Raw genomic sequence first — 27757 nt, forward strand, 5'->3', positions numbered from 1 at the left:
TTTCGTACGACGATTATGCAGGAGGCTATGCTTTGTGGGGTTTTGATTTCACTCCAGACCAAGGCAGCGACGAGGGACATTTCCACCCTATAAAATCAGGCCAGATTCGTGTGGAACTTCAGTTTGCAAATCCACCTCCAGATCACACAGTGAACGTCATCCTGTATGCAGAATTTGACAATACCATAGAAATCAACAGTTTGAGAGAAGTCATTCTAGATTACTAGAAGTCATGGAAGACTGTTATCCCTCTTTACCTAGTGGAGAAACTTTGGACATGAAATGTGAGGAGACTGTGGAAGAAGAAGAAGTGATCATAATGAAGTCGAGATGGCCAGAACAAGAAGCCCATTTAGTCTCCTGTTTTGCCAAACACTTGGTCGATAAAATGACGGAATTGATCAAGAAAAATTGCTATGGATGTCAAAACGATCATCCCAGTCAAATTCAACACGATAAATGCCTAATGTTAAGTCAAGAAGAAAAATTGGACGAGTATCTGGACGAAGCTTGGAGTCTCATCTCGAACAAAGACGTGTTGCACCAGTGGTATAAAGACTTGCGTGAACATTCTTGTCCACCATTAACCACTCAAGAGATCCATCGTATCGAAGCTCTCCTGAATCAGAGTGAGGAAACAGAACGAATAACCGTTTATTCGTCAGACATTTTCAAGCAAAAAGTCAGGATCGAATTGACGACTTATTATTACCTGTGAAGAAGAAAAAAAACACAAATCAATGGATACCTGGGAACTTTATTACCTTTTGAACCATAGTTCGTATACGGCTTCTTGGAATCCTGTCGTCTGTGCTAAAGATGAACTCCCTCATCGCAAACCTAAAGACCATCAAGCTTACGTGATCAACACGGACGAAAGTCATCTCCCAGGAACCCACTGGGTAGCCGTCTACTTTCCTCAAGAAGGATGTGTGGAATATTTCGATTCGTACGGATTGCCCCCTTTGGAAGACGATATCATCGACTTTATGAGAAGAAATGCTCAAACCACCCGATTCAATAATGTGAAATTACAAGGCACAGATTCCTTGGTGTGTGGACAGTACTGTGTGTATTTTCTGCATCATCGCAGCCTGGGCTATTCCTTAGAACATTTAGTGACTCATTTTGATCCTCGTTCTTCTGCTAGAAACGATGTGAAAGTAGATCGATGGTTTTGTGACCATTATGCTTATCTTTTGTCTCAAGCTAGGAAACGTAGTGTCCATCAATGGCCTAATGATTTCCAACAGTGGAAATCACAATTTCATTCACAACGTTGTCAGCCCTGTTTAAAGTAGATTGTCCATTGAGAAAAAAAGTTTGTGATTTGAAAAAATTATTTGATGTTATAGTGTTGGATTATTGTTAAAATTTTAGAGTTGTTGTTTAGTGTTAAGTGATTTTTGAATAAAAAATGTTGTGTTTTGAAAAAATGCCTTTGTCTTTTGTTTAGCTATAAGAATGTTGAATTGATGCTCTTTCATTTCTTACTATCCCTCTCATGACAATCACTGAACGTTGCGAATCGAAAATCGTGTGGGGATGTTTTCCTTCACGTCCGCGCTTTCACTATAATAACCGGGGTTGTTTCCAGTCTAGCCATCCATTGTCGACTCATCCTCCTAAGAAGATGTGCTCCAAACTAGCTAAGCTCAACGAAGCCTACGTGAATTTGCATAGGGTCAGACACAGTCTGATACCGAAGCCAGAAGAAATAGAGAATGTGAGAATGTTAAAAATCACTGAAGACCTGATAGAAGAGCTCTTCAGAGAAGAAGTGAACAGGGAAAAAGAAGAATGGACGGAGAAGTACAGACTTCAGAGACAGCAGCAACAGCAGCAACAACAGCAACAGCAGCAACAACCTGAAGCTGACAGAGGCTTTGTCGATTGTCGTATCGACACCAAAGAGTTCTTCTTCTCTTTCCGAAGAAGCAGACCTATCGCCAGAAAGTCTATCCTCAGAGGACATCGCATTCTTAGAAACTAAAAAAGAATGCCATAGCAAAAAAAACAACAAAAAAACAGCCCTTTTCAGGGCTACCCCAATGCTCTAGAAAAGAAGTAATGATCCATTTGCCAATGTGTGTAGGTAGAGTAGTGTGAAAATAAACACTAACTCTTTCTTAAAAATTTTGAGGGTATGTGTTGGTGTGTTTGTGTTTGTAAGTGATAAAGTAGGTTGGTGTGGATAGTAGATTAAAATGATGTTTGTTTGTTTTTTTTGGGCTGTTTGAGGTGTATATTTGGGGTTAGATTGGATTGCTTTGAGTATGTGGATAGTCTATTGAAGTGATGGGTAGCATAAAAAAGTGAGCGAGTGTTTCTTTTAGGTCCGCGCGTTGTTGTTGTTTTTTTGGTCATGATCTAGGTAAGATGAATTTTATGTTTTTAGGGGGATGTTTTCCTTCACGTCCGCGCTTTCAGTATAAATTGAAACTCGTTCGGCAGTCCAGCTACCCTTGTTGATTGATCAACACAGACAGAAGAATGACTAGCAGAATAGTGAAACTGTTAGAACTCCAGATGCACCTGGAATATGCCAGGCGGATAGTAAACGAACTATCAGCGGAGGCTATAGTAGAAGAAGCAAGAATAAAGAAGGAAGAAGAGGAGAGAAGACAGAGGGAAGAGGAGGAAAAGAAAAGAGAAGAGATGATGTCGTTTAATATTCCTGAAACAGAGGATTGGGGTGCTGAAGCGAATCATCCTCCCTCTGCGCTCCCCAGAAGAAAGGTGAAAGAAGACTGGGGAAGAAGATGCGTGTGCGGCGCCAGGCCAGGAAGGTGCAACCATTAGATAGGTGCATCTGGAGTTTAAAAAAACAGCCCTTTTCAGGGCTACCCAATACTCTAGAAAAGAAATAACGATATATTTGCCAATGTGTGTAGGTAGAGTAGTGTGTATATAAACACTAACTCTTTTTTAAGATAGTGTGAGGGTATGAGTTTGTGTGTTGGTGTGTTTGTGTTTGTAAGAGCTCAGGTATGTTTGTGTGAATAGTAGATTATGGGTTTCTTAGCGTATGTGAAGAGTAAAGTTAGGGTTTTATTATATGAAATGAGAAAGTAGGGGGATGTTTTCCTTCACGTCCGCGCGTTGTTGGGTCATGATCTAGGTAAGATCCATTTTATGTTTTAGGGGGATGTTTTCCTTCACGTTCGCGCTTTTCGTATAAGAACCCACAGTATTAGTTGTTCAAACCATTCTGCAAAGAATACAAAGAAGATGGCGTCAAACCAAATGGACAAATTACAAACCTTGCAAGACGTTTTAGACAACTTAGGAATAATGGAACAGATGCTATTAAGACTGGTTGAAGACCATTATTCCTATAGTCCCCATCGTGTGAAGATGGAAATTAATAACTTAAGGAAAGCAAAGGACAAAATTAGTGGTGTCATGAAAGAGATCAAGGAGGAGAAGGAGGATGAAGAGGAAAGAATAAGAATACGCAATTGGAACGAAAAAATTGAAAAAGAAGAAGAAAATGAAAAGAAGAAGAAAGAAGAGGAGGAAGAGAAGAAAGAAGAGGAGAAGAAAAAAAAAGAAAGAGAAGAAGAGTGTAGGAGATAAAATAAGAACTTGGTGGAGGAAAAGAAGAAATTAGAAGAAGAAAACCCAAAGGCCCTTTTCAGGGCCAGCCATATTTCTCGAAAAGAGATAGTCTTTGAATTGCCTACCCCTTTTTTAAAAAAAATTTTTTTTAAAATTTAAAAAAAAAAATCCCATGTTAAATTCCCCTTGTCCGTAGATTGTCCCACGATTTATTCCCATGTTAAATTCCCCTTGTCCGTAGATTGTCCCACGATTTTTCGCCATGTTAAATTTCCATTGTCCGTAGAGTGTCCCAGGGGTGTTTTGACTGGAATTTCCATTGTCCGTAGGGTATCCCACTTCACTACTTGTCTGGATCTAATAATTTATCACGATCTTTATATCCGTGAGCGGAAATCACCTTATAATTTTCATAAAGTCGTCTATAACCCTCTTTGGTAAATTTAGCTGCTGGTTTTGGAGGTGGTTTTAATTCTGGCGTAACAAGTTTCTTTACATCACTGACCTCCTTGCGGACTTTATCAACACTATCAGATATTTGTTGTATTTCACCTTCGACAGGTGGAGGTTGAGCTAGAGCTATTTCAGTTGGAAGTCCTCGTACAATCTTTTTTGTTTGTTTAGTTCTTTTTGCTATCTTTTCAGTTTGCTCAGCGGTTTGTTTGATTGATGGAAGAAGACCTTCAGTAGCTGTTGCAACTCTTTCAGTAACTTTTGTGACGGGTTTTAAATAATTGTTCTGCACCTTCTGCGAATTCAACTTGGGATTCTTGTCACGCTAGTAACTTTTCTTTAACAGCATCTCTCAATGGTATATACTTTTTATTGCTTCTTGTCATTCTCGAAGTAATCTAGTTGTGTTTCTTCTCCGAGGTTTGCCATTATTTGATATAACTTTTTTTAATTGATAGCAGGAACGAGGGCGAAGTCTCTGCTCGGCACTCAGTCACCGCAATCCCCTTTTTTAAAAACTAATTTCAGGAAGGCTTATTTTTACGATTTGAGAGTTTCTCCCTCTCTGCTGCTGGGGGGGGGGGGGCGAGTGGCCGACTGGTCTAAAGCGCTATCCGTTACGGATCACTGCCATCTCACCTCTGTCTGCCTGGGTTCGAGTCTCTGATTCAGCTAATGTGGGTATGTGAGAAAGCTTGCCAGTATCTTCTCGTGGGTCGGTGGTTCTTTCTATAGAAAATGCGGATCTTACTGAGTGAAAAGAGTCGAATATAAATAAAGAGGAAAACAAATGAATTTTAGAATCACTGGGCTGGGCAGAAAAATGGAGGAAAATGTAGCCAAATGCAAATGTGTTTATTTCACTGGTTAAATAGTGGGCTACTTACATAAAACTTTACTTGTCAAACAATGATCTGTACAAAACCCATAACATACCGTTTCCCATTGCTTTGATAGAGAGAATATTCTTGAATGTAAAGCTTAGGAAATTATATTTCCATTAGTACGCATTATGCAATTACTCCGTTAGACATGACACACCTAAACATATTTATTGTTGATACTTTCATTAGAAAACAAAAGTTATACGCACTGTTTCTTGCATCATAATATTTTCAAATTTCTTGAATTATAATATTTTTTTAGCTATCTTCAGGACAAAAAGGTAAAAGTTCTTCACTTTGCTAACTGTATAATGCGGGAATAACATTTAATTTTGTTTCGCTTGTGACGTTTTGGATAGAAAAGTTAAGCAGAGGCAGTATATATTAATAAAAATACAGATAGTGGATTCAACAAGAGTAGGGAGGGGGAGACGCTCAGTTTCAGCTAGAAATAGCACAATTTGGAATGAAAAACTCAACTATTAAAAGCATAACAAAAGAGCATTTCTCGAAACTGAACCCCAAAGAGAGAATTCCGGGTCAATCCGTGATGTCATCAACCATTACTACTACTGTTGATGATATTATTTGCCTTAGTTTTCTTCCAATCTACAGCTTTTATTTCTTCAACTGTTAAGACAGTCAGTACTCTTATTATAACATGAATCCAATCAAACTTTCAAGTAATTTGTTGATTTTAACAAATATTACTTTTGCTCAAAGATAATCACTACTTTAAAAAGTTTTTTTTTGTTTTTAAATGCAATACGCCCATAGAGATCATAACTAGGAAAAGAAAGCATTTAATTTTGAATCAAACGAGACATACATTATCTTATATACAGCGAATTTAGGCACAAATGTTGGATCAATTGAGACCCTAACAATGTATCTCTTATAAAGGCCAATCTAGCCACAAGTCTTGAGAAGGATTTATATGGAGATGAACAAATAAAATTAAATATACATGGAAACAAAACTTGAAGTAATAAAAAATCACCACATTAGGTTTTGTTGTTGTTGTTGAGAAGGACCATAATGATGATGATGATGATGATGATGACGAAAACGGTATGTACAATCCGGAATAATGTCATACGTACCGAACTCAATATTGCTTCTACGCGCATTTTAGGTATGGCCATTGGTTCCCAGCGTACATGTTACGTCCTTCCTCTAACAGATATGTTAGTTCCAATCGCGAATATAAGCTGCAGTTTCCGAGGTGAAATGGACTTCAGAACATAAGATAAACAATCTTAAGAACAAAATGCTGAACGATGTTGAGAAACGGGGTTTCCAGACCCTGCTTTGTTTATTGCATGACAGTGAATTAATGTCGCTCGTTGATACTGTAACAAAAAGGCAGATCAAAGTTGATTCAAGAAGAGGTAATGAATGAACGACTTAAAACTCCCTGATTTAATCAAACATGAGTCATTTAATCAGTGCTCCCACCATCCTTCGTCGTAATACTGATATTAGTACTCCTACCTTCTTCGTGTAGCAAAGACTTTAAAAAGTGGTACTAACAGGTGCCTCGCTAGGCACTCAGCATTAAGAGGTTAGTGTTAGGACTGGTCAGCCTGGTGTCGGGATAATGTGACTGGGTGGGACATCATGCTACATGTCTGCGGCATGATTGTTATTGTTGTAGGGTTTAACGCCATTTTTCAGCACACGATAGGCTATACATGGCGGCCAGTATTATTTGGTGGAAAAAGAACCCGGGAAAACCCCAGAAAGAACCACCAACCCAGGAGAAGCCACTGGCAAGCGTTCTCACATACCCACATTGGCTGAATCCGAGACTCGAACTCATGCAGACATAGGTGAGATGGCAGTGATCCGTAACGGAGAGTGCTTTAGACCACTCGGCCACTCGGGGGCCCCTCTGCGGCACGATACCCCATTGCTAGACATCACTATAAACTGCCACATTGTAGACATCATAGCGATATGACTGAACAATTATTAAGGCTACATTAAAAATCTAAATCACTTCACAAATCACATGTCACTCTTGGATTATGAGTTCAACACTCACCAGCTGAGCTATCAAGGTTTCATTCTTTTCAATTCAGTTTTTGAGTTTGAAGTCTAGAGTTAATTTTGAGATCTGTTTCATGCCTTTGGGTCTTTTTGTTTTATGTCTGAGGAGAATAATTGTGTCACATAGTTACTCATACAGTGTCATTTCAGAAGAGTAATTACGTCATATTTACTCTTACAATGTCGTTTCAAAAGATTGTTTTTGTCACAGTTACTCGTAATGCCATTTCAAAAGAGTAATTATGTCATATTTATACCTACATCATTTCAAAAGTAATTACTGGTATGTCATGTAGTACTCCTATAACGTCATTTCAGAAGAGTAATTGTGCCACATATTTATTCTGGTAATGTCATTTCAGAAGAGTAATTATGCCACATAGTTATTCTTACAATGTAATTTCAAAAGTAATTATATCACATAGTTACTCCTACAGTATCATTTCAAATGAGTAATTATGTCACAGTTACTCATACAATGTCATTTCAAAAGAGTAATTATGTCACAGTTACTCCTACAATCTCATTTAAAACGAGTAATTTTGTCACACAGTTATCCCTATACTATCATGTCACATAGTTACTAATATAATCTTATTTCAAAAGAGTAGTGATCAGTATTTTGTAACAGCAACATCTTTTTTTTAACTGGTTCTTTAAACTTCAAGTTTTAATTGGATTTTATTTCTTTCAGAGGCAATAGAGGCTTTGTTGACGTACACAGAGAAAGCCAGTGAATTACTGAGAAGAAAGAAAATGAAACGCGACTACCTTTTTAAATATCTTGTCAAAGAGCATGTTGTAGTCAATATTGATTCTGACAAGCTTACTCTTATACAGAAAATAATTGAATACTGGGGATCAGATGATGTCCTGACAGACTCCATGGATGTAAGTCAGTTATTCATATAGTACACTAAAATGTTGTAGACCATAAATAACAATATAGGGGTGTATGATCACCTTAGTGACAAATACAGTACATATTGTGATACAAAAGAATCAATTTTCAGTACATATTGCAATACAAATTACCTAATACAATACATTTTGTGATACAAATGTACAATATATATTGTGTTAGAAAGGACCTGACAATACATATTGTGATACAAATGTACAATATATATTGTGTTAGAAAGGACCTGACAATACATATTGTGATACAAATGTACAATATATATTGTGTTAGAAAGGACCTGACAATACATATTGTGATACAAATGTACAATATATATTGTGTTAGAAAGGACCTGACAATACATATTGTGATACAAATGTACAATATATATTGTGTTAGAAAGGACCTGACAATACATTTTGTGATACAAATGTCCCAATACAATAGATATTGTGATACAAATGTACAATATATATTGTGTTAGAAAGGACCTGACAATACATATTGTGATACAAATGTACAATATATATTGTGTTAGAAAGGACCTGACAATACATTTTGTGATACAAATGTCCCAATACAATAGATATTGTGATACAAATGTACAATATATATTGTGTTAGAAAGGACCTGACAATACATTTTGTGATACAAATGTCCCAATACAATAGATATTGTGATACAAATGTCCAGATACAATACACTACATATTGTGATACAACTGGCCTCATTTAATACATATTGCAGTATACATAATGTGATACAATACATATTGTGTTACAGGTTATCTCATGTTATACATATTGAAGTACAAATAACCCAGTGGAATACACTTTTTGATACAAATGACCAAATACAATACATTGTGCAATACAAATGAACAAATACAATGCACATTGTGATATAAATGACCCAGTACAATACATATTGTGAGACAGCTGATATGATGCAATGCATAATGTGATACATATCATTTGACACAATACATGTTGAGATACAAATGACCTAAAACCATACATACTGTGATACAAATGACCCATTTCAACCCAATTTTTAATATAAATGATCTGATACATTGTGATACAAATGACTCTTTATGACATATTGTGATACAACCCTTATGTTGGCTGCTTAACATTTACTTTTATTCAAATTCAGTTTGTTTGATCCATGATGGCTTGTTTTAGAGATGGAATGCTTAATCATAACAGGGATTAGATGAGTATGGCATTATAGTGGCAGTTTGTGACATTTACTTGGTTTACAGTATTTTGCATGCATCTCTGCCTTATAGATTTTAGGAAACTGGTAACCTAGCTTAACTTCTTTAGTTTAGAAAGTTGGCACTTCATCTGCTGACTCTACTCAGCCATCATGTCTACAAAGTTGTTGTTGTTGTTGAGTTTAGTGGCGTGCGCACAATTGTGCATGTGCCACTTTTTTCTGACTGCACCACAGCCTGCTAGTTGTTCCTGGGGAAGGGAATGGTGCCACCTCCCCCAGGCTTTTATGGGTTCAAAGAACCCTGATAGTTTGGCCTCAATCTGTGGGTCCATATAGGTCCCTTACAGTTGAATGGCTGGCTGTCATTAGTGGGAAGGAGAGCTCGGGAACGATCCTGGTTGCTTCACATCGCTGGTTTCTTGTTGCATTTGCCCGGTGTTTCTTGCGTTTTTTTCTCTTTTTTTTCTTCAAAATGTTCTAAAAAAAGGCGTGCGTGTGTTCTATGCTGTTTTTAGAGGTTGTTAGTAGAAATCATGTGTGAAGAGAGATTTTCAAGGTTATTATGGTATTACTAGTCGAGGTGTTTAGGGTGTTCTTCCTACGTTATGTTATTTATAAGTTTTTAGATATTGCCTCTTTAATTATTTATTAATGTTTTTAGAGATTGAATGTTATTTATACTTTATTTAGCAAGAGAATGAAGTCATAGCCGATTACACGGTTCGTTAAGGACATCTAGGACATCAGATTTTGCGGTTTCCTTAGTTTTTGATAGGTGCTTTGTAAGTGAATTATTTATTAACATTTTTATAAACTTGAATGATATGTTATGGGTTTTTATGTGGTGGCTTCAAAATTCATTTAGCTAGTTACTGGGTCTTTTGGTTTTGTGGGGATAGTAATTATATTTTGATCCTAAGTCCTGCTGAGTCTATGAATTTATTTATATTTTTATATGCTGATTGTTTATTTTTATTAGAGTCCATAAGAAACTCTGGGTATGTGTGTGGTGATCCAATCTCTTTTTGGTTTTTGATAAATATTTTCCTAGTGGGTTGATATTTTGGGCATATATTGAATACGTGTTGTAGATCTTCGGTGGTGTGACAGTTAAAGCAGTTAATGGTTGCTGGTTTTGGTCCTATATACCTTCCAAAACTGCTTGTTAGTTTAGTTTTTCCAGTTATTATCCTGTTTATGGTTTTTTGTTTTTGTTCTAAATAGGTACCCTTAGGTAGCTGTATGTTCCTATCTACAGTTTTTTGGGTTTCATGGTGGTTTTTACCTTTTGGTGCTCATTGATTGTTTCAGAGGTAGATTTTGGTGTGTTGGGGTTGTTTTTACAGATAATGTTTTTGGCAGAATGGTAGGTGAGGTGTTTTTTGTTCCTTAAGTCCACTATTTGTTTCTCTTTTATTGCAAATCTGCATTCTGCCAATCTAGGATAAAGGTTTTCTTTACAGTTAGCACATTTTTGTTTAGTTGTGTGGCATTCTCCTTTGTGTTGACCTCTGCAGTACTTACATCTTGGTTTGAATCTACATCTGAGGGCATAGTGCCCCCAGTGCAGGCATTTGGTACAAATTTATGTAGTTTTCCAGCTTATGGTACACTCCTGACTGTAGCAGTTTTATTATTGAGGGTATTGGCTCGGTAGCCTCTATAACTGCTTTGTTTGTGTTTTGTCCCTTGTGATTTTTAATATGATAGACTTTGGTGGTCTGTGTTCCATTTGCTGTGAGTTTATGAAGTAGGAGTTCATTGCTTATCTCCTTGTTGTATCCTTTTAGTGCTATTACTTTTTTAAAGATAGTGGTTTTAGTGGGTTCAGCCAGATTAGTTGTGGTTTCACTGTGTTTGGAGTTCGAAGTGACTCATGTTTTCCTTTGAGTGCTATGGTGTCTCTCAACTTTGATCTTTATTGGGCCTATAGTTTCAGTTTGGATGAATTTTTCTACCTGACCTGTTGAATTGTGCTGCATTGGACAATCAGGTCGTTTCACCTTGGTCTTATCAGTTTGAATTGTCCAGTGTGAATTTTGGCCAATGCTGTCATAATACTATTGGTACTTAGACTAGTAATTCTGTTGCACCTGCTGCTTATGTATATGGTGTGTTCGATGGAATGATAATTGTGAATTTTGTTTTGGGGTTTCTGTTGTTGTTTTATTTCCTGTTTTGAGTTAACCTTACTTGTGGGGGGGGTTTGGTTGTTTTGGGGTTTTAGCAGCCCCTTGCCTTTACCTAGGTATGTGTTTTGGGTTGTTTAGGGTCTTTGGGTTGCCTTATTAGTGATGCTGCTGGGTAGTTTGGTAGTGTCTAATTCATTGGATTTGTTCCCATAGGTTGGTGGTTCCCTTGGTGTTATTATCCCAGATGTTCCAGGGGTTTGGCTTGAATGTATAGTTTCTTTCTTAATGTTTTGATTTATTGTTTTTTGCTTGATTTCCTGTTGTTGATTTGTTTGCATGTGTCTAGGATTGGTTATTTCATTTTTGGTGAATTTTGGGGTGCTGGTTATGGTTATGTGGTCCAGTTGTGGGGAGTTTAAGGCAAGTAGGTTACTGTCAGATTCATTTATTAGGTTTGGAATAGTAGTGTCTATATCTTCTTTTGTGTGTGTTTTTTCCGCTTCCTTGAAGAGGATTGGTGATAGTATTGGCATTGTATTTATATTGTTCCCTGGAGTGTAGTTTTGTATTTCTAGTAGTTTCTGTTGGTGGTGTGGGGGGTGTTAGTTATGTCTGCTGATTTGTGGTTTGTTTGGTCTGTGTTTGTGACCAGAATTTGGGGTCTCAGTGTGATGTTGGTTGAATTGAAGTTTGCTGTGGTTGGTACGACTTGCGTTAATCTTGCTTGTTCTACATGCTTTATTGGTGCTGTTTGGAGTTGTGATACATCCATTATTTTTACTGATTTGTTGATAGGGTTGTTTGGTGGCTTGTGTGTTTGGTTGTTTGGATTGAATAGAGCCATTTGTTTGGATCTAGTTTGCATTCTTCTACCTAAATTGTGTCTAGCATTGAATGATGGCTTATCTTTTGTTTTTGTCCAAATGCCCAGTCTGCTTCTCCGCTCCAAGTCTCTCCTTTGTTCCTTTGTTTTCTGTTACGTGTTCCTATCGTTCCTTTGTTTGAGAGTTCCTTTGTTCACAGCTTGGCAGGTTGCTAATTGTTTCCTCTTCTTAGTATTTTTTCTTTGCTTTTGTTTTCCTGTTCCTTCTTCTATGTTAATTGGTGAAAGGTAGTGGCCACACTCAGTAGAACGTTTAAAATTATACACCAAGCCGGTTTTACACAGTAAACAAATCAAGCAAAGGTGGTGTTTATATCTGGTTTAAAGATATGATCATTGATAGATTTGAAAAACATACTAAAAATTATGGCCACTGCTGCATTAGCAGGTGTTTGCTCACATCAGTGTGTTTATATAATAAATTTATCTGTGCATGATGATTATGGTCACTCATAACAGAGATCACTTAGATCAGGTTTTACAATAGTTGCACATTACCATTAAATAAGATTTTTCGAGACAGATAGACAGACAGAAAGATGGATAAATGTCTAATATGACATGGTTTGCCAATAATCATGACAAGGGCCTCAGTGATGAAACTTATATATAGGCCCATTTCGTTTTCTTGCTTAAAAAAACTAGAATTTGAAATGTCTTTGATTGTAATAATGAGATTTCTGCTGTTTCCTTTACATGACATTATTCCGTGTTTTTCAGGTTAATATGGAGGAAGATATAAAACCAGATGTGAAGCTAAACATGTCTCAAGCAGCATTCATGTCCAGCTTTTCAGACAGAAATAACCAGGATGTTCAGACTGGTTTGCATGACTTTACGCCAGTGGTATCCTCAACAGCACTTTCTCAGACAGAGCCAGACATGCTTTCTCATAACATGTTTCAAACACCATACATGTCCAACTTTCCTGACAGAAAATTCCAAGGTGTTCAAACTGTATTCTGTGACTTTATGCCAGCAGTATCCTCATCAGCATTTTCTCAGACAAATCCATTGCAGGATACTCGTCCAGTAAGACAGCCTACCAGTCATTTTCCTAACCCACCTGCAGTAGATGTTCCTCAGTCTCAGCAGCAATCTGTGCAGACTGTGACACAGTTTGCATTCAGTGGTAACCATTCTGTTGCAAGTGTTCACAACCAATCCAATGTTACATCTGGACAGTCAACAAGAGATGAAACTCAGAAATTGGGTGAATCCTTTGCTAGATGGTTTTACCAAATGTTGAACTCTCACAACCCATCCACAGGAGATGCTCCTGAGGATTTTGGTCCTCATCATTTCTGGGATGAGGCCACTCTAACTGTGTACACCAATGCTCCTGTGCAAAGTCAGGATGATTTTAAAGGGTCAGTGTTTGTCTCTCAGCGAATGTTGGCACTGGTAAAAGAAGATCAGCTAATATTCAATCCTAACATTGGACCAGAAGGCTTGTTTGTGAAAGCTAGTCCACATGGACTTGTGCTTATAATGGTCTGTGGAACTCTTCATCGAGGGAATAGCTGTTTAGGGATTTTTCAACAAGTGTTTGGAATCATCCGTGACCCTCGTTATGATAATAATTGGAAGGTGAAGGTCATGAAGCTTAGTCTGAAGTCTACGGAAGTCATGGTCATGCCGAAACTGACAGGGAACATTGAGGGTGAACTGAATGCTCTGATCCATGTACACTAGAAAATGATACACAACTCTGTCATTATTCTTTATCTGGATAATTCGTATCCATGTACACTAGGAAATGATACACCACTCTGTCATTATTCCTAATCTGGATAACTTGTATCCATGTACACTAGAAAATGATACACCACTCCATCATTATTCCTTATCTGGATAACTTGTATCCATGTACACTAGAAAATGATACACCACTCTGTCATTATTCTTTATCTGGATAACTCGTATCCATGTGCACTGGAAAATGATACACCACTCCATCATTATTCTTTATCTGGATTACTCGTATCCATGTACACTGGAAAATGATACACCACTCTGTCATTATTCCTTATCTGGATAACTTGTATCCATGTACACTAGAAATTGATACACCACTCTGTCATTATTCTTTATCTGGATAGCTTATATCCATGTACACTAGACAGTGATACACCATTCTGTCATTATTCTTTATCTGGATAACTCATATCCATGTACACTAGAAAATGATACACCACTCCAGCATTATTCCTTTTCTGGATAACTCGTTATCATGTCAAGATTCGTGCGGACAGAGATGAGACAATTTGAGTAATCTGTAAAGGCAAGCACCAGAGTCCCCTTGGCCTCTCATGACCCCTTGGCACCCCAAGACCCATATCCTTTAAGATGAACAAGCAAGGCAGAGTGTAAACCGTGCAATGTTTAAATAGTTTGCAAGGGAACAACTTAAAACCTGCTGAATCACCTTGAATTCAAACAATGACTCACTTGATAATCATAATGTTGCAATGTTGAAGAGTCCACTTGCTCACTTTATCCCCATTTCTATTTATCATTCAGATACACTTCAAAAGATCAAATTATTACAGCAGGTTGGCAAAGAACAGTTGTGTTCAATTAATATTTAAAGAATTAAAAGAATCTAATTACATGTTTATCCCCAAACAAGAATTGTTTCAGACATAGATCTAGTAAATACATGTACAGTATTACATGTGATACACATTAAATATATAGCCATAGAAAATCATATCTTGTTAGCATAATAATCATTGTCACTAAGTATATGTATACATACATAGCATTTATTGACATGTAGTACAGTGTGGTATCAGATAGTTGGATGAAAATGTTTGGTTGCAGGGCAGAAAGAGGGAAATGCTGTCTTTCATACTCAATGTAGATATCTGACATCCATTGCTGTGACATGGCATGGAACAGGGGTCATATGAAAGTTGACAAACTTTTCATGTATCAATCACCATATCAAAATTTAATTCCTATATTTTCCGCAGTTTTTAAGTCCTTATTTGTATAATTTGTCTTCAGTAATTAAAAGGCCTCATTCAGATTAATACATTGAAAGTCAGATTACAAGAAATTTGATTACAAATTAATCTCTTACTCCAAAATATTTTTGAGATTAGCCCTGGATTTCGTTGAACAAGTAATTGAGTTTCTCTCCATCTTACCTGTTGTCTGCCTTCAGTTCTGACCAATTGTTTTAGGTGATACTGAGTTTAAAGCTAAGCAGGGAAGATGGTGCCTGGTACATTTATTGGATTATTAACCCCCCCCTCCCCCTGCAAAGGAAAAAATACACAGGACCACTAAAATGTCATTTACCTTATATACATGCTTATACGTGGAGTCAAACTTAAAATAACAAAGATCTTGTTCTGCCATAGCAATGTGCCTGCAGACCAGGGTCTGTGTTGTTTTACCAAACTGCATAGACCTAGATCTGCTGGTGCATAATATGATGGCAGATCTGTGTCTGTGTGATTTTTGCAGTTAGACTGGTCTTATAAGCAAGTATATAAACTTATCAGATCTGGAATCAGTAAATGCCAAAATTGACCAATAAAACAAAGAAGAAAAGCAGATGTGGTATCTTTATTAATATTAATGAATTTTCAAAATTTAAAAAAAAAAAAGCCATACTGTATATGTTGTTCACATATTTTTTTATTTTTTTTAAAAGTTAGATTGTCTTCCGATAATAACCGGGTGTAAATGAGAAATCTATAAGCTTGTTAACATGTCAATGTTTATACTGACACAAGACTGCTAATTTTGTGGCACAAATGAGACATCCAAAATATTGTGATATCAGGATAAAATAAGACATTTTAATGTCACCTTAAATAATACACCATAGACAGGGTGTAAATTCAGTTTAATGTCACCTTAAAATAACACACCATAGACAGGGAGTACAGTCAGTTTAATGTCTCCTTAAAATAATACACCATAATACAGTCAGTTTAATGACACCTTAAAATAATACACCATAGCCAGGGTGTACAGTCAGTTTAATGTCTCCTTAAAATAATACACCATAATACAGCCAGTTTAATGTCTGTTTAATATAATACACCATAGACAGGGTGTAAAGTCAGTTTAATGTCTCCTTAAAATAATACACCATAATACAGTCAGTTTAATGTCTCCTTAATATAATACACCATAGACAGGGAGTACAGTCAGTTTAATGTCTATTTAATATAATACACCATAGAAAGGGTGTACAGTCAGTTAAATGTCTCCTTAAAATAATACACCATAGACAGGGTGTAAATTCAGTTTAATGTCATCTTAAAATAATACACAATAGACAGGGAGTACATTCAGTTTAATGTCTCCTTAAAATAATTCACCATAGCCAGGGAGTACAGTCAGTTTAATGTCACCTTAAAATAATACACCATAGACAGGGAGTACAGTCATTTTAATTAGTACAGTCAGTTTAATGTCTCCTTAATATAATACACCAAAATACAGTCAGTTTAATGTCACCTTAAAATAATACACCATAGACAGCTAGTACAGTCAGTTTAATGTCTCCTTAAAATAATACACCATTATAGTCAGTTTAATATCACCTTAAAATAATACACCATAGACAGGGAGTACATTCAGTTTAATGTCTCCTTAAAATAATACACCATAGACAGGGAGTACATTCAGTTTAATGTCTCCTTAAAATAATACACCATAGACAGGGTGTAAAGTCAGTTTAATGTCACCTTAAAATAATACACCATAGAAAGGGTGTACAGTCAGTTTGATGTCACCTTAAAATAATACACCATAGACAGGGAGTACATTCAGTTTAATGTCTCCTTAATATAATACACCATAGACAAGGAGTACATTCAGTTTAATGTCTCCTTAATATAATACACCATAGACAAGGAGTACATTCAGTTTAATGTCTCCTTAATATAATACACCATAGACAGGGAGTACAGTCAGTTAAATGTCTCCTTAAAATAATACAGCATAGACAGGGAGTACATTCAGTTTAATGTCTCCTTAATATAATACACCATAGACAGGGAGTACAGTCAGTTAAATGTCTCCTTAAAATAATACAGCATAGACAGGGTGTACAGTCAGTTAAATGTCTCCTTAAAATAATACACCATAGACAGGGTGTAAAGTCAGTTTAATGTCTCATTAAAATAATACACCATAGACAGGGAGTACAGTCAGTTTAATGTCTCCTTAAAATAATACACCATAGATAGGGTGTACAGTCAGTTAAATGTCTCCTTAATATAATACACCATAGACAGGGAGTACATTCAGTTAAATGTCTCATTAAAATAATACACCATGGACAGGGAGTACAGTCAGTTTAATGTCACCTTAAAATAATACACCATAGACAGGGAGTACAGTCAGTTTAATGTCACCTTAAAATAATACACCATAGACAGGGACTACAGTCAATTTAATGTCACCTTAAAATAATACACCAAAATACAGTCAGTTTAATGTCACCTTAAAATAATACACCATAGACAGCTAGTACAGTCAGTTTAATGTCTCCTTAAAATAATACACCATTATAGTCAGTTTAATATCACCTTAAAATAATCACCATAGACAGGGAGTACATTCAGTTTAATGTCTCCTTAAAATAATACACCATAGACAGGGAGTACATTCAGTTTAATGTCTCCTTAAAATAATACACCATAGACAGGGTGTAAAGTCAGTTTAATGTCACCTTAAAATAATACACCATAGAAAGGGTGTACAGTCAGTTTGATGTCACCTTAAAATAATACACCATAGACAGGGAGTACATTCAGTTTAATGTCTCCTTAATATAATACACCATAGACAGGGAGTACATTCAGTTTAATGTCTCCTTAATATAATACACCATAGACAGGGAGTACAGTCAGTTAAATGTCTCCTTAAAATAATACAGCATAGACAGGGAGTACATTCAGTTTAATGTCTCCTTAATATAATACACCATAGACAGGGAGTACAGTCAGTTAAATGTCTCCTTAAAATAATACAGCATAGACAGGGTGTACAGTCAGTTAAATGTCTCCTTAAAATAATACACCATAGACAGGGTGTAAAGTCAGTTTAATGTCTCATTAAAATAATACACCATAGACAGGGAGTACAGTCAGTTTAATGTCTCTTTAAAATAATACACCATAGATAGGGTGTACAGTCAGTTAAATGTCTCCTTAATATAATACACCATAGACAGGGAGTACATTCAGTTTAATGTCTCCTTAAAATAATACACCATAGACAGGGTGTAAAGTCAGTTTAATGTCACCTTAAAATAATACAGCATAGACAGGGTGTACAGTTAGTTTAATGTCTCATTAAAATAATACACCATAGACAGGGAGTACAGTCAGTTTAATGTCTCCTTAAAATAATACACCATAGATAGGGTGTACAGTCAGTTAAATGTCTCCTTAATATAATACACCATAGACAGGGAGTACATTCAGTTTAATGTCTCCTTAAAATAATACACCATAGACAGGGTGTAAAGTCAGTTTAATGTCTCATTAAAATAATACACCATAGACAGGGAGTACAGTCAGTTTAATGTCTCCTTAAAATAATACACCATAGATAGGGTGTACAGTCAGTTAAATGTCTCCTTAATATAATACACCATAGACAGGGAGTACATTCAGTTAAATGTCTCATTAAAATAATACACCATGGACAGGGAGTACAGTCAGTTTAATGTCACCTTAAAATAATACACCATAGACAGGGAGTACAGTCAGTTTAATGTCACCTTAAAATAATACACCATAGACAGGGACTACAGTCAATTTAATGTCACCTTAAAATAATACACCAAAATACAGTCAGTTTAATGTCACCTTAAAATAATACACCATAGACAGCTAGTACAGTCAGTTTAATGTCTCCTTAAAATAATACACCATTATAGTCAGTTTAATATCACCTTAAAATAATCACCATAGACAGGGAGTACATTCAGTTTAATGTCTCCTTAAAATAATACACCATAGACAGGGAGTACATTCAGTTTAATGTCTCCTTAAAATAATACACCATAGACAGGGTGTAAAGTCAGTTTAATGTCACCTTAAAATAATACACCATAGAAAGGGTGTACAGTCAGTTTGATGTCACCTTAAAATAATACACCATAGACAGGGAGTACATTCAGTTTAATGTCTCCTTAATATAATACACCATAGACAGGGAGTACATTCAGTTTAATGTCTCCTTAATATAATACACCATAGACAGGGAGTACAGTCAGTTAAATGTCTCCTTAAAATAATACAGCATAGACAGGGAGTACATTCAGTTTAATGTCTCCTTAATATAATACACCATAGACAGGGAGTACAGTCAGTTAAATGTCTCCTTAAAATAATACAGCATAGACAGGGTGTACAGTCAGTTAAATGTCTCCTTAAAATAATACACCATAGACAGGGTGTAAAGTCAGTTTAATGTCTCATTAAAATAATACACCATAGACAGGGAGTACAGTCAGTTTAATGTCTCTTTAAAATAATACACCATAGATAGGGTGTACAGTCAGTTAAATGTCTCCTTAATATAATACACCATAGACAGGGAGTACATTCAGTTTAATGTCTCCTTAAAATAATACACCATAGACAGGGTGTAAAGTCAGTTTAATGTCACCTTAAAATAATACAGCATAGACAGGGTGTACAGTTAGTTTAATGTCTCATTAAAATAATACACCATAGACAGGGAGTACAGTCAGTTTAATGTCTCCTTAAAATAATACACCATAGATAGGGTGTACAGTCAGTTAAATGTCTCCTTAATATAATACACCATAGACAGGGAGTACATTCAGTTTAATGTCTCCTTAAAATAATACACCATAGACAGGGTGTAAAGTCAGTTTAATGTCTCATTAAAATAATACACCATAGACAGGGAGTACAGTCAGTTTAATGTCTCCTTAAAATAATACACCATAGATAGGGTGTACAGTCAGTTAAATGTCTCCTTAATATAATACACCATAGACAGGGAGTACATTCAGTTTAATGTCTCCTTAAAATAATACACCATAGACAGGGTGTAAAGTCAGTTTAATGTCTCATTAAAATAATACACCATAGACAGGGAGTACAGTCAGTTTAATGTCTCCTTAAAATAATACACCATAGATAGGGTGTACAGTCAGTTAAATGTCTCCTTAATATAATACACCATAGACAGGGAGTACAGTCAGTTTAATGTCTCCTTAATATAATACACCATAGACAGGGAGTACAGTCAGTTTAATGTTTCCCTAATATAATACACCATAGACAACTCTTAAGGTTTTTACCTTTGACTTCTTTATGGATTCTAATATGAAATTTGTAGTAATACCTTGTTGTTGTTGTTGTAGGGTTTAACGCCATCTTTCAGCACTAGATAGGCTATACATGGCGGCCAGTATTAATGGTGGAGGAAGAACCACTAACCCACGAGAAGCTAATGGCAAGCTTTCTCACATACCAACTTAGGCTGAACCTGCGATTCAAACCCACGCAGAGAGAGGTGAGATGGCAGTGATCCATAACGGTGAGCGCTTTGGACCACTCGGGGACCCCGTAGTCATACCTTAAAAAGCTTTGAGGTTCTCAAATGCCTATAACTGAATAACAAACAGTGCAGTTTTAGTAAACAAACCAGTTCACAGATAGCATACTGTGTACATATAGCCATCCAAGCAGTGTCATGTGAGTCGCATACAGCAGAATAAGCATACGGTGTACATATAGCCATCCAAGCAGTGTCATGCGAGTCACATACAGCAGAATAAACATACTGTGTACATATAGTCATCCAAGCAGTGTCATGTGAGTCACATACAGTAGAATAAGCATACTGTGTACATATAGCCATCCAAGCAGTGTCATGCGAGTCACATACAGCAGAATAAGCATACTGTGTGATATGTATATTTAATTTAAATGGAGTCCTTAACTTTTGTCCATTGTAAGTAAGATATTGTAAACAGGATGTTTACATAGCTAATTTTTGTTGATTATTATAAGTTGAAAATAGGATGTTTACATTGCATTTGAGTTTGGAACATTCTAGGCTGAGTCTTGTTTACAACTGGACCATAATTTCCAATGATATGACACATCTAGGTCAAGTGATCATGTGTAGGGATTTTATGAACAATTCATTCTTATCTGAGATCAGTGTTTACATATATAAGTAGAGAGGAATTATTCATTTAAATGTTGATTGGATTTACTAAGCGCTCATTGTTCTCTTTGTTTCATTTATATTGCGTGCTTGATCTTTGTCCATGATTGAGGGTATAATTTTGGCTTACCTGACTAATGTTATATTTACAAGTTATAAATAAATTGTTTTATACTATGAGTTCAAGGCCTAGCCTTAATTACAATGAATGTTCTGGAATGGAATTTGTGGCCCACATCCTGGTCATTTTATTGTCTTGGGTTTTGTATAAGGTCATGATAAACAAAATTATTCATTCCTATCTTAAGATTATTCTTTGGAATTATTTACTCTTTTGATCATTTGAGAGCAGTCATTTATTTAAACTATTTATTGGAATTACAAAGTGCTCCTTTACATTTTGGACTAAAGCAGCACTATTTTGGGATAATTGTAAATTGATTCAAAGATATTCTATATTATATCATTGTCTTATATGAAGACTGTTAGCACATTATCATATTCCAGGCTGTTGATACATCAGACCATTCAAGATTGGGATTCATTCAATACACCACTGGAATTCATTCAGAATACTTTACACTTCTAGACTTTTGATAGAACTTTTAGGACTGTTTTGGTTCTAATTCACTATACTGTATGTTCCTTTTATACCTTTAATTTGCATTATAATGACATAAATTATTTTTTAATTTTCTACAGTTTGCTGGATTTGCTTATTTCAGTTACACAGTTTAAGACCATAGTTTTGTAACATCATTGACTTTGAATATACACTACTTTGTGTTTCTTGTGAATTCATTTTGAGATATTCTGGATTGCATTGTGGTACATCAGGCCATTCAAGACTAATGGAAATCATTCGGAACATTATATATTGTTGGATTTTTCTTAACAATGATTTTTATGTTGCTTGAATTTTCACTTTGTATTGTAGAGAAATAAATAACTTGTTAATTTTACACGAATTGTTGTTTTCGCTTCTTTATGTTACACACATTAAGACCAAGAGTCATAACAGTAGATATAGCCATCCAGCCAATATGATGTGATTCATTTACAGCAGAACAGCATACCGTGTAGATATCTGACATGATTTTTAAGGCTGAATTCTGCCTTTCTCCTGACATGAATCATATTTTTCTTGATACAGTCCGTTTCTTATATCATCTCCGATCTTGTTTTTCAAGAACGGTCTGTCTGGTCCCATTCCGCAATGACCCATGTAATTTATTTATTCTGTATATTAGTTAGCAGAAAGAAGAAGTATGCTTGCAAAACATGGCATCCCAAGTTGTTGAGAGAGACCATGACACTAGAAGTTTAGATAAAGGTTTATAAAAGCGTATGGATATGGGAATGGCTGGAGTGAAAAGTTGACAGAAATTTAGTTGGTCACTTTAAAAGAAAACTGAATGCTAGAGGACTGGCGATTTGTGACACCTACTTTATGGTAATCACGGTTGGAAGAGTTTTGAACAGCACCTACGAAAGAAGCTGCATACGGAAAAATGGAAGCTCAGAAGGCATCTGGAAAAAGTGCAATTAATTACCATAAGAAGAAAGATTTCTTGCATGAGAGAAGAGATGCAGCCCTCTGTCAGAATATGCGCACTGCATGTCGCCAATACAAGAATCAGCTTGAAAGGAAAAAGGCTCTCACTGAGAAGGAAAAGAAACGATTGTACATTGAGCCAAAAAGTCAGTGGTGACAAAAAGGAAGGCTAAAGAAATCTTTGCCAGAGCCGTAAAAAGAGCACGACTGGCATATCAACAGGTTGTTTCCATTTTAGAAAAAGACAAGTGAATGTATGGGATTATTTGTATATAGTTTATATACTTGGGTGTTTATTTAACAGATTTTTTATGAAAAGAGAGAAGTATCATATATTTGCTGCAAAAATTGAGAAATGATTGTGACTTAATATTATGTGAACACTGACATGCACGTGAAATAACTTCAGCATCAATAGTATTGGAGAACAAATTCATGTGACTATAAATACTGTGAAATTATTGAAGTAGGTTGAACATTTTTGGTAAGTTTATTAGTTTTTCAAATGATTATATTGGTTTATTTTATGATCATAAGTTGTACCAGGAGAAATTTTTTATGAGTGTAAAATGTTGCCCCTTGAAAGACTAAAATCATGTCTGAGATATAGCCATCCAACCAGTGTGATGTGATTCACGTACAGCAGAATATCATACTGTGTAGATATAGCCATCCGACCCATATGACATGATTCACTTGCTGAGAAAACTAATGAAAATCAGATGGCAGGACAAGATACCGAACACAGAGGTGCTCACTCAGGCTGCCATGACAAGCATCCACACCATGCTGTGTAAGGCACAACTCTGCATGCCGTTAGAATGCCTACCTAAGAAATTCTTCTATGGAGAGGTAATGCAAGTCAGGAAATCTCACTGTGGTAAAAAAAAGAGGTACAAGGACACACTTAAGGCCTCCCTGAAGAACTTAGGCACTGACCCTGACATCTGGGAGAGTGTTACTGCTGATAGATCTGCTTGGTTTAGTCATGTCAATGCCAGTGCAGCAGCCTTTGAGCAGAAAAGACTGGCAGATGCATATGAGAAATGTGATCTGCACAAATCCAGGAGCATCAGTTCTGCAACTCTCAGTCAGCAATCTGTATATCCATGTCCCCACTGCAGCAGACTGATCAGCCATCTCCGAACCCCGTCCCCTCCCCCCCCCCCAATCACACCAGTGAACCAATGACATTGAATGGTTTTCATTGACACTGATGGACGATCATCATCATCAGTATCATCATCATGTGGTTGGCTTACAGCAGAACAGCATACCATGTAGATATAGCCATCCAACTAGTGTGATGTGATTCACTTATAGCAGAACAGCATACCATGTAGATATAGCCATCCAACTAGTGTGATGTGATTCACTTATAGCAGAACAGCATACCATGTAGATATAGTCATCCAACCAGTGTGATGTGATTCACTTATAGCAGAATAGCATACCATGTAGATATAGTCATCCAACCAGTGTGATGTGATTCACTTATAGCAGAACAGCATACCATGTAGATATAGTCATCCAACCAGTGTGATGTGATTCACTTATAGCAGAATAGCATACCATGTAGATATAGTCATCCAACCAGTGTGATGTGATTCACTTATAGCAGAATAGCATACCATGTAGATATAGCCATCCAACTAGTGTGATGTGATTCACTTATAGCAGAATAGCATACCATGTAGATATAGTCATCCAACCAGTGTGATGTGATTCACTTATAGCAGCATAAGAATATTGTGTATAGTAGCAGCAGAGAGGGCGAACAGACCCAAGAATTCCGACAAAAAAAAAAATAAAATAAAATCATCTCGCAGAAAGGTCCAGATTTTTACAAATAAACGTTTCCTTGAGATGTTTTATTTCTGTTGAAACCAACCCCATCAATGAAACCTTAGTTCGAAAAGGTAGCTGAAAAATAAAGTACTCTACGTGTTTATTTATTTTTTGTTTAATTTCCACGGACGACCAACATTGGTAGGCGCCCTCTCTGCTGCTATTAATTAAAAAATTGTTATATCAAAATAATGATACATCCAGAATCTCATACTGCAAGAATAGCACGACAACGATTAGAAGCAATTAAAAAATTTCTTCCTGTCAGAGACTCATTTAGAAAAAACTTGCAAGCGCAGCAAGAAGCACAAGTTGAGTATGAAGAGGACACTAAAAAACTGTTTAAACCCGTCTCTGCAGCTACTGAGAAAGCTTCAGCGGTTGTTGAAAAAACTATATGGGGGGATATTGCGGAGGAAGATGAAAAAAGGAAAAAGGGTATTTTTCCGGTATTAGAACAAACTGCGGCACAAACTAAAAAAATAGCAAAAAGAACTAAACAAACAAAGAAGATTTTACGAGATCTTCCAGTTGATATAGCGGCGGCTCAACCACCACCTGTTGGTGAGGAAATACTTGAAGAAATTGGAAAACTTCGTGCTGAAGTCGCCGACGTGCAAAAAGAACATACACCTGAACCCGAACTAGTAGAAAAAAAACGTAGAATTGATTGCAAAATTTAGGAAAGGGGTTGTTAAAGAAATTAGAAATACTAAAAAAGAACAATTACCCGAAGTAATATTAAATAGTAGATTTAATAAATCTGATATTTTTAAACCTCGTCATGAAAAAGTAAGTGATGATAATATTATTAGATATATATACAAATAGAACAACAACCTTCTTCGTCGAAGCGGGAGTCAGCTGAAGAGTTTAGAAAAGAAAGTAAACAACTTCTTGCAGAATTAAAACAAGAAAAAGAAAAAAACGAGACAAGAAAGAAAAAAATTGAGTGCGGAAAAAATTGAGCGGAAAAAGAGATTGTCTCTTTTATCAAGTAAAAAAGATTCTGAAAAAGAAGATCCTGGTGATGATCCTCCGAGCGCTGTTGGAAATGGTTTTCTGACTACATCGGAAGAAAACAATTTTATTTGTCCTGGTAATATCATTAATGATGTGTCACGGTTAGAAGTTCTCATAGGAGGAAAACGTGCCGGAAATAATTCACCAGAAATAAATAATGAAGCATCTGATATTTGTCGACGATTATTTCAAGGTGGTATCATGGATATCGGCGTTTACCGAGAACTTATCGATGAACTTGTTGATGACTAGTTGTTAGATAAATAACAAATAAAAATAAGATGATCATACATAATAATCATCGTAAATCTGTACAGGTCAGAGCAGTGAACTCGCGGTTACCAACCTATAGAGCAATTTACGGAGATGGACTTGGTGATATTGTACGGGGATTATTTACAAGGATATCTCCAAAAGTAGCGCCTGTTGCGAAACAATTATCGATGAAAGCTATTGATATTGTTCGTGATAAAGCTCCTGGAGCAATTGTTAATGTTGCTGGTAAGGCGTTCTCGGCAATCAAAGAAAGACTAGCACGATTATTGCGACGAAAATCACAACCACCACTAAAATTACCAAGTACTGAAATTATGCCTGCAGATGTCAGTAAAATAATAAATCAGGCTGCAAATCAAAAACTAGCGGCGTTAGCAGGTGAATCAGGGAATAATATTTCAAGTTTGATATCAGGAAGTGGAATTTCCCGAACGCGGTAATCAACGTGTTAAACGGAAAATAATTATAGTAAATGTTCAAGCGTATATCAGACACAGCATTTGACATGGAAGCACCTGTGCTTAAAGATGAATCAGTGCGTGATTATCAGTTTTATTCTTATGACGCACGAATACCAGATCAACGTGGAAGAATTCAACTACGAGTTCATGACACAAGTAGATACTTTTTACCCGCTGAGGCGTTTATTGAGGTAGAAGGTACAATTGTAAAAACGGATAATACTAATTATGGAAATGCAGTAAAAATTTATTTTGTCAACAATGGGATCATGGCACTGTTTGAATGCGCCACTTATATGATCGATGGAAAAAATATTGAATCAATTCAGAAAGATGTCGACGTTGCTACAACAATAATAGGATTAGCAAGATATTCTGATGATTATACAAGATCAGCAGGTCCCACAATGATGTTTGTGAAAGATAATTCTGACTACCCTGAAAGCGATCAGTATAATATAAGACGACCAAGAAACGATACTAATACCGCTGATGCTGCTGTGTGGCCAGTGGTTCATGGTTCTAATGAAAATTTCAACTTGGGATTTGCAGCACGCAGAAAAATGTTGCTAGGAGACAGTAGAAGATTTTCATGTACAATTCCAATATCGCATATTTTTGGATTTTGTAGAAATGTTAGAAAGGTTATTTTTGGAGTTGGACACACGGTTGTTCTTGTAAGAAAGGGTGATGATAACAATGCTCTGTGGAGATCTCTTGGTGATGCTGGTAAAGTAGTATTATTGAAACTTTCACTGTGGATGCCGGTAATGACACCAACGATCGCAGAAGAATAAAAATTGATTTCTTTCATGGACACTGCTGGTAAATCCTTGTTGTCATGGTTAACAACAAGCACAGATAGTATGCAAACTAACGTTAACGGTCAGTTCACATGGCATATAGCACCACAACAAGGTGTTTCTGCACCGCGACATATTTTTATTGCGTTTCAGAACTATGATCGTTTAGGTTCAAAAGTTCGCTCTCATATGATATTTTATAAACTAGGTATTACAGATATTTCCTTACGGATAAACGGACAGCAAGATCCAACAGAGAATATACAACTAAATTATGAACAAAATAGTATAGGACGTGTATATCATCGTTTGATGTCGTTCGTGGGACGTGATCAAAATGTTGATACTGGGTTGCAAATATCACAATTAGATTTTAAAGAATTATATCCGATTTATTATTTTTCATTGGAGCATCTTGATCTATCAAAACAATCTGTCGTTGATATACATCTTAAAGCGACATTAAATACAGGTGGTGCTAATTATAGAGCAATCGCGGTCATACTCAGCGA

The 27757-nt window shown here is 36.1% G+C and overlaps 1 protein-coding gene across 1 annotated transcript; it reads left to right on the top strand.

Moving 5' to 3' along the window:
* Nucleotides 1-6044: 6044 nt before the first annotated feature.
* Nucleotides 6045-22241, top strand: LOC149802131 (uncharacterized protein C3orf38 homolog). Its single transcript, XM_089956534.1, has 3 exons — nucleotides 6045-6289; nucleotides 7645-7841; nucleotides 12811-22241. The coding sequence occupies exons 1-3, from the start codon at nucleotides 6169-6171 to the stop codon at nucleotides 13783-13785; spliced, it is 1293 nt and encodes a 430-aa protein (XP_089812660.1). The 5' UTR covers nucleotides 6045-6168; the 3' UTR covers nucleotides 13786-22241.
* The last annotated feature ends 5516 nt before the right edge of the window (nucleotides 22242-27757 follow it).

This window comes from Sinohyriopsis cumingii, chromosome 4 (assembly GCF_028554795.1).
Source record: "Sinohyriopsis cumingii isolate HCF-2022 chromosome 4, ASM2855479v2, whole genome shotgun sequence".
NCBI lineage: Eukaryota > Metazoa > Mollusca > Bivalvia > Unionida > Unionidae > Sinohyriopsis > Sinohyriopsis cumingii.

Coding starts and splice junctions, on each gene's coding strand:
- LOC149802131 (XM_089956534.1), top strand. CDS start 6,169: ATGCTGAACGATGTTGAGAAACGGGGTTTCCAGACCCTGCTTTGTTTA. Junction 6,290..7,644: donor CAAAGTTGATTCAAGAAGAG/GTAATGAATGAA, acceptor TATTTCTTTCAG/AGGCAATAGAGGCTTTGTTG. Junction 7,842..12,810: donor TCCTGACAGACTCCATGGAT/GTAAGTCAGTTA, acceptor CGTGTTTTTCAG/GTTAATATGGAGGAAGATAT.